Source organism: Lagopus leucura, unplaced genomic scaffold, assembly GCF_019238085.1.
Source record: "Lagopus leucura isolate 7727_CA_CO unplaced genomic scaffold, USGS_WTPT01 Super-Scaffold_810, whole genome shotgun sequence".
In the NCBI taxonomy this organism is placed as follows: Eukaryota; Metazoa; Chordata; class Aves; order Galliformes; family Phasianidae; genus Lagopus; species Lagopus leucura.
Genome location: NW_024962261.1, coordinates 7,590,420 through 7,599,221, shown reverse-complemented (window position 1 = coordinate 7,599,221; position 8,802 = coordinate 7,590,420). Strand labels below are relative to the sequence as shown.

The window sequence follows — 8,802 nt, the reverse complement described above, 5'->3', positions numbered from 1 at the left end:
CTATGTATTTTTCCTGCTGAAGGAAGGAGAAGGGAAAAGAGAAAAAACAAAGGGGGGGGGGGGAAAATGAATGTGCAGCTCTGTGTCTGTCATTTCTCAACCAAGGTCTGTAATAAGAACACTAAAATTTTAACATACTCCATTCACGGCCATGTTGAATCCCATGATAGTTAATTTTTCCTGACAGACTCGGTCCTGGTAATGAACAGGTACTTGTCAGACTTGCCACAGTTGTTTTGGGTTCTCTGTCAGTTTCAGCAGCTGGGGGTCAGGGGTCACCAGGGGGGGGTATTCAGTGGAGACCGCGAGACAGACGGCTGTCATGTCCTTTTCCTGCAGATTCAAAATGGTGAACAGAAAGCCTACGTCTTGAAAAACAAGCAGCTGACAGGGCCAACAAAGGGGGTCATCTATCTTGAAATAGATGTGATTTTTAATGCTGTAAGTCTTAACTTTGGGTTTTTTGTACTGCTAAAGAGTTCAGTTTCATGAAAGCTTTTGTTCCTGATTTGTAGAGAATTTCTGTCATTCCTCATTTTCTCTAAACCTTGATGTATACCACAGAATACTCTTCTGCCACTGCCTGGCACACCCACTCTTTTTGTTTCTGCTGCCACTGCTACTATTGCTGCTAATGCACGAAGCAGCAGCCTTTGCCTCTGTGTGCATCTGTGTGTCCTGAGCTTGGCAGCTGTGACTTTGAAACTTCATAATTTTTGCAAGTCGGAGCATGTGCTTTTAGTTAGAAGCAAGTAAGCTTGAAATATTGACATACATTTTAATGCATAGGTGAAAGCCAGCGTGCGAACCTTAATGCCCAAAGAACAGAAGTACATTGAAGAGGAAAACAGACTGTCTAAACAGGTAAAGAGTAAGGAAACACTAATCCTATCTAAAAGCCTTAATATCAAGTGTGCACGTCTAAATATCTGGTATCGCACTGCTGAGGGTAAAGAATAACATTTTCATTAGCTGTTTACAAAAGAATATGATAGGTAGAATGAAGCAGAAACAAAATACGTCGTTTTATTGTATCTCTTCTTTATAAACTGCAACTTAAATTCCGTGAAATAAGTGAATAAGAACACAGTTCAAAACATCAGGTTCCACACATATCAGATTATAGTGCAGGTGCATGTAAGCTAAGTCTTGCATAAATCTTTGCTGTTAACCTTGACCTGAAAGACTTCCATTTTTTTGCATGGTAGAGAGGCATTAAGCATTCTTATCCCAAATTTTAAACAAGTTCATGGAGTAAGGTTTGAATCCCAGTTGGAGGCAAACTAAAACTTATTTTAACTTTTCATTATACCCGAGCTATCTGGATAAGAAATGTGTGGACCTTGTTTCTTTTTCTCCTAGATGCTCTTTCCACTGATAGTTTTAATGTTTGTTAAACGATATTTAAACACACATCTTACCTTTTTCTGCATCTGAACTACTTTCATTTTAAATTTTTCCTTAATATGAATGATCTATTCTATATGGGAGAACTGAGCTTTTGGTTAAACTGTAGTAATAAGGTATTTTGTTCATTAACAAAGAAGTCTTTGAACTGGTTTTTATTTTGAAGAAAACTTGCATAATTTGTGTTGTCTGCTGGATGAATTGTAGATTATCTATTCAATATATTTCATTTATGTTATTCAAAAAGCAGAATATTTCTTTCTGTACTCTTTTTTGATGTTACTAAAGCTGCATTTTTCATGTTATGTCAGTCAAGAAACAGGAAGGCATTTTATTCAAGGTTCATTCTTCTGCCCACTTTTATAAGAGAAAATCATCGTCGTTTCTGAAGATTGCAGGAGGAAAACACTTCAAATATCCAACTGTTGTTTAGGTGTTGTTTTGTTTTGTTTTAACTTACATGGCATATCCCACCACAGTAACACCTAGAGGGAAAAAAAAAAAAGGAATTCTTTATATATCAGTAATGCAGTAGCATTTCAAAAGATCCATAAGTTCTGGGAGAGAATGTATCTATACAGCATTTTCTATGCTATTCAACACAGAAATTGAATGAATAACCTCTTTGTGTACATTTATTTTTATCAAATGTTCTGCCATTTTAGTAGACTTATGGGTAATCTCCTGAATTAAACGTAAACCCATTATATTTCATTTTGATGTAGATGCAGTTAAAGTTATTTTCATAAAACACTTAAAAACACAGGGTGATGAGAAGTTGTTATGGAAACAGTTGATTTTAGAGGAGTAATTTTGCATGGTTTTGGGTTAGCATCTTGCAGCATCTTTTTTTTTTTCAAAAGGTAAGAATTTTCTAAATACTTAAGAGTAGGGACAGTGTCACCTGCTCAGTAAGACTCTTGTATGCTGATAACAAAATTGTTCATGATGTTTGTAGCGGCTTTTGTAAAATCTCAAGCTGCCACTAAGCTGTGAAAGTAAAGAGAACAAGCAGTATATCAGTTAGAAATAAATCCAACAAATAAAAATTTGCACATTTATCTAAAACTCTCCCAAGTGTCTCTAAGTATTCTCTTTGTGTGAGTTGGACAGCTTTTTTCAATCTTTGCCCAAATTAATAATGAGAATATTATAAGGATGGACCTCTTCTGAAGCTTTTGGGGTTTTGAAATATTTTTGTTCTTTCGTCTTTTTAATAGCTGCTACTAAGAAACTTCATTCGCATGAAGCGTTGTGTCATGGTGCTCATAAATGCCGCCTACTACATTAACAGTTGCTTTGACTGGGATTCACCCCCAAGAAGTCTTGCTGCTTTTTTGGTAAGATCTTCTTTATATTGCTATTAATCACCATTGCATATTTACGCTGTAGACTGACAGATGGTGCAGTGCTCATGTGGAGGTATCTGATTGCTTGTTTCTTTTGAAGTTTTGTTTAAAACTAAGGATATCAGAAATCATTTTTATTCACGTTTTTAAGAAGTAATTGTATAATGTCATACAAACAATATAGTCTTCTAGATATATATACAAATGTGCAAATAAAAAATGTGATACAGCATAATACAGCTACTGAACTATACATATTTAGCTATTCACAGGTTAATATGCATATGGAATACTTACCTGATGCCTATTGATGAAAGAAAAACGGAATTACATCCTGTCCTCTTTGTCCAATGATGTTCTTTCTTTCCCTTGGTGCACAATTGTGGGCCATGGAAAAAGTTGTGTTGCTCTTAAATCATGCTGATTTCCAGTCACAGAATGCATTCGGTGGCATAGTTGGAAACACATCAAATTTCATGGGAAGAGCTGTTATTTGATTACTGTAGTTTTAGAGCATTGCAGTAGAAATGTCTTCCTGATAAAAGCTTGAGTCTTTTCAGTTTTCTTTTAGTACTTATTTTGCCGTGTGGTAGTTGTGGGTACATTCTGTCTGCACTGGTAGTATGTAGATCTGCTTCCAAAGGCTTGATCTCTGCTTCTCATTCTGATGGTATTTTGTCCAAGGATCACATCATCCTACTGTAGAACAAAATATACTCAGCATATTTTTTATTAGCTGAGTCAAATCTACATGAACTTTCATCATGATTGTGAAGTTTGAACTGAGTTGTTTTCTGGAGATTCATAGTTATCATTGGTCCACAAGGAATCTCGTGATCCATCTTTGGAGTGGTTCACTTGCACATGTAATGCTGAGTTGTGCTTGCACACAGATTAAAGTGGAATTCAATAGATTCTATTAAAAAGCTATACTGTTATGTATCATTTTCATCTCTTTGCTGTTATACACATTGTGTCTCCTCTTGAAGTTGTCTCCCAGAGGTTAGAGCATGTCACAGTGAAATGTCACACTGAAATCTCGAGAAAGAAGATGAGAAATAGGCCATTTTGCAAGTTTCCAGCCCTGAAGACAGATAAATAATGTGTTAAAATTAAACTTTTAAACTAGCTGTTTCTTCCTTCTTGTTGAATTTGAAGACACATGCTGATAGATAATATCCCAGTACAAACTTGCAGTCATTTCATGAGCGAAGTATGTGAGGGTTGACTTTTCAGACCTTGGATTTTCCGGAATTAGATACCCTTTCTTCATACCTGATCTCTTTGCTTTCCATACCCATCTCTTTGCTTTCCAATGGGGCCTTTCTTAAAGAAGACAATATATGAAGAAGCTCTGTTTTACTAGCTCAGTTTTCATAAGTATAATGGTTTAATTATGATTAATAAAAGTCCTGGAAAGCAGGATTACGCTTGGAAAGCCTGGATTAATATGATGACTTTATAATAAATTGCAGTTATCTGCTTTATGCTATTTGCATGCTGAAGTGTTCACCAGTTTTTTTTTTTTAAATCGTTCTTCTTGGAGAGTCACAGTGTTAGTAGAAGAGACTGAAAAGTGCTGAGTGCTGTTACTTACACTGTAGAACTTATGTTACTCAAAATTTAAATTAGTGTTTTATCATGTTGCTCTTCGCTCATTCTTTCTTAGTGCTATCCAAACCTACCAGCTCAATAACTGGTGTTTCACATGCTACACATAGAAGTTTTCAACATTCTGGATTATACATTTCCCATCTCAGACAGTATTTTGTCTGTTTTTGTTTTACTTCATTGCTTTCGCAGGGGATTTTGCCTGAATGACTTTTTTTTCTCTTTTTTTCTCTTTTCTTCCTCCTCTCCTTTTTTTCCCCTTGTGCCTCAGTAATTCACAGGAGAAGAATAATTGCCATCTAGATGTATTTTTTTAATTTTTGTTGCTGAAATTATTGTGACATATTATTGTCATGGACTTCTTTTTTATTCAGATATTCAAATTTACAAATAGCTTGTGAGACATAGGTTGATCTAACTACACTCACGTGACTTTGGGTTTGAACTACCAGATGTTATATTAAATAACAGAGTGTGTTACCAGTTTGAACTTAACACTTCTGAAGCACCTAAATACATTACAAAAGAACAGAATGCATGCGGAGAGCCCTTGCCGTAAATTCACTTTAAAATAAATTTCTAGATTAATTTGGAAGTTTATTTTTGCCCGTAATAATTAATGTACTATGCTTAAGGCAGAAAAACTGTATGAGGATATGCAAAAGTTGTGTGTTTTTCTTTAGATTAATATACTGTGGGCACAGAAATGTCCACTAAATTGGGCCTAATTTCCATCAGTTTCTTGGCCAGACATTTGTGTTCTTGCAGATGTCAGTGCATGCAACGTAGGGGGAAAAAAGTGTGTACTCTTCTTTTTCCAGTACTGTCATTTCTCACCGTAATGAGCACAAAAATAATTGGACAACTGTGCTATCAGTAAAAGGACACACTTCAACATGAGTCAATGAATTATTTTACGGGACAAACTTTAATCTTTAAATGTGATTGTAGATAATTTGTGCTACCATCTGTCCATTTGGAATTCTTTTAGCCTTTTCAGTCGTTATACAGTAAGTGCTGCTGTGTTTAACATTAGCATTTGATATTTTACACATTTAATTTCTGTACTGCTGCGTGGTCCTTGGGGAGCTTCGCTCTAGTGCTACATGAGAGAGACAAAGTATTGATCAGTTAACATTTCAGCTACATTTATGTATGTCGCAAAATTAATGAAAATGCCAGACAAAAATGTCAGAGTGCACAAAAAGGTAGAATTTAAATTTGGTAGTTTAATGAAAAGTTTAAGATGTGCATTATCAAAAATGTCCCCTTGCCTTTAAAGTACAATTCATAACTGAGTAGCTAAAAGGAGATACGTATTTTACTTAGAAGAATATTGAATATGAAATATGAGTGAATGTTAAATCTTCAAACTATTTGGTATCCCAAAATGGCCTCTGTAAAGCGCTTTAATTGCCTGCTTGAACATATAACTGTTACTTGTAAAATAAACTTTCCTTTCCAATTTGTAAGCAGAGTACCCTTGCCTGATCACACGCAGACTTTTCAGTATGTCCTCAAATTAAAGTTTTATGTGAACATATTCTTATTCCTCTGAATCTTTCTATATATGTGCATGCAGGCACACAGAAAGTATTTTCTTTCTTAAGCTCTGAAATATTGATAAAATGATGCACCCTGCATCTGAGTCATTTGTCAGGTCTAACTCACCTTCTCTTTGTCTTCTAATGTTACACAATTCTTGTGCAGAAATGACATATTAGTCCCTAGCCTTTGATTAAGAGCTAGTTCTCTTGCACACGCACCACTTAGTAGTGGTGGTGTCATATATGTTAATGGAAATGAAGAAGAAAACAACTAAAAAAGAACTGGCAGGAAATGAGACTGTGAGATAATTTAGTCAACTTTAGTAACTTTTTCCTGTTGAACAGGGAAATACTCTGTATCATGTATTTCAGAAGTGAATTTCACTAAAAGCTGAAGAAAAAAAAATTATCATACCATTAAGGGTAGAAATGTGTTTAAGTGTTAAACATTAAAAAAAAAAAACACTGTAATTTTATGAGAAATTTATGAGATATATCTAACAACATTAATAAGATTTTGTTTTTGTGAATACCATTTTTGAGGATCTAACATATAAATACTGTCAATCTGATCTTTACTAAACCTGGTGGAATGGGTTGTCTTTGCCAGTTTGCCACCTGTTGCCTGTAATTTGAAATTGGATAGAATGCTGGTAAGATAGTTGTGAAGAAAAAAAAAAAAAAAAGAAAAAAAAAGAAAAATGAAAACTTTTTTGTCCTAAGGTCCTAAGAAGCCTTTCCAAAATTCTTGTTGGTGTCAAAACTGCTTGCACCCAAACAATAGACTTCAAGAATATAAGCGTACAGATACAAGATTTATTTTTGATGCAAGGCACACATACAGGAGTTTTCAGCTATTTATCCCCATGAACAGGAAAGAGAATGAGATATACCAGACTGTTGTCATTCTGTTTTTCCAGAAGAAAAGCCAGACAGAAAGAAGAGCTATCTAAATCCTGTTTGCCTTTCCTGGTTTTCAGTAGACCAGCAGAACTGTGTGAGACTGCTGCAAATACATAGCAGAAGTTGACTTTTCTTCAACACTTTGTAATAAAAAGCAAAAAAGGGCTGTATGCCAGGCTTTGGGCAGTAGGATAGGACAGAAGCATATATATACACCACATCTTGGTGTATATGACCACTGAACACTTCATCACCAGCAGCCGTTACAAATCCTAGTGTGCTTAACTGTAGCAGTTGAGGAGAGATGCTGATGTGGAAAAACTTGCTATCATCAATGCATGCCTACTCCAGTATTGTGATGACTTCTGAGGTGCGATGTGTTTGGCATATTGTGTACTTGCAAGTCTGATGCATGGAAGGACTGGGAATGTTTGTGTGTTTAATAATTTCCTCTAGTATTTCTTTTTGATGTTTACTTTCATTTTACCTCCTTCAAAGAGTGAATTCATATTTGCTGAACCTGTTTGGTAGCATGATTCATTGTGTGAGTGCAGATTTGTTGCCATTGTAGATAACATCATGTGTGCTGCATGCCATCCAGGTGCTGTTCCAGGGCAAGTGTCTTAGGGTCTGTGTCACATCTGTGGTCATCTTCCCAGTGACTGGGATACCCACCCCAGAACATTGTAAATGGTACTATCTCTACCTCTAGGTACTTGAATTGAACTCACAGCTGTTTGTTTCATCTGCATATCTGTCATGGATATTATCTAGCTTCCATACTGAGTTTTGCATAATTTTGAAGTGTTTCATTTCAAAAATTCCTTTATATTGTGTAGAAATACTTCCATCATTCTGCATGCACAGTTGAGGTGAAGAGCCTTTATTGTTTCTCAGACGGGAAACACACAGCAGATGAAGGCACCGGTATCCCTACTGGACTTTGCATTAACTACCAGAGTATTCTTCCCACTCATTTTACTTGTCTCACTTCTTAGAAGACTGACAACTGTGCTATCAACTATTTGCTTATCAAAACTTTTAAAATGCTGTTAAAGCCCAATTCACTAAAATTAGATAAAAAATTATAGAAATTAAGAAAAGTGGTTGCCATCCTACATTTAGTTGTTATCCAAAAAGACTTTAAATCATGCCTCAATTTCTTCACCAGGCAGTAACGTAAGCAGAAGTGGGAGGATGGTTGGACTAGATGATCTTGCAGGTCATTTCCAACCTTGCAATTCTACAATTCTATGATTCAAAAAACTAGCTAGCCAAGTTATGTGATTTGTAATCTTGGGTCTAGAGTAAGTTCCATATAGCAATACCTTGAAATGATGTTGCTTCCATGAGCAACTAGGAGAGTTTTTTCAAAATCAAAAACAGGAGAAATTGAGTGCACAAATTTGCTAAAATTAATGCTAAATGAGAAATTGTAGTTACCAATATAATGATGTGCTGTTAACAATATGCAGACAATATTGGGAAAGACCAGTATAATTTTTTTACAGATGGATTTGGGAATTTTAACTTTATCTTAATGCCATGCATATGAAAATAATGCATCATGTCATAGTGCCAGTGATTGATAAAGCACTTGCATTGGGACCCAGAAAGTCTCCACAAGACACTGGACATGGTGCTGGGCACCCCTCTGTGGGTGTCTGCTGGATCAGGAGTTGGGCTAGATACACCCAGAGGTCCTGCCAACATCAGCCAGTCTGGAATTTCGTTGTGTGTAGCCTCCATTGCCTCCAACTGCTGAAGACAAGTGAGGTGACAACCCTTTGAGGCTTCAGCTGCTTAATGTTGCTGGAAGAGTGAGTTGTAGGATGGTTGCTTCTCACCGCATGGCGGCATGACCATATAGGAGTTCCACTGCAAGCAGTTATCATGTGCTCTTGTTGTCTCCTTCTTCTTGAGTGTTCAGCATTCCCCTGAATGAAAATAAATTTTTATTTTAGGAATTTTTATTTTTGCTTAAA

General features: G+C 35.9%; 1 protein-coding gene across 1 annotated transcript in view; it reads left to right on the top strand.

The window, feature by feature from the left end:
• MCTP1 (multiple C2 and transmembrane domain containing 1) overlaps positions 1–8,802 on the top strand; it is a 229,103-nt gene that overhangs the window by 133,805 nt on the left and 86,496 nt on the right. Inside the window, exons 12-14 of the mRNA XM_042866191.1 lie at positions 340–441; positions 790–864; positions 2,628–2,747. Coding sequence (XP_042722125.1) covers positions 340–441; positions 790–864; positions 2,628–2,747 — 297 coding nt within the window. The remainder of the gene's footprint in view (positions 1–339; positions 442–789; positions 865–2,627; positions 2,748–8,802) is intronic.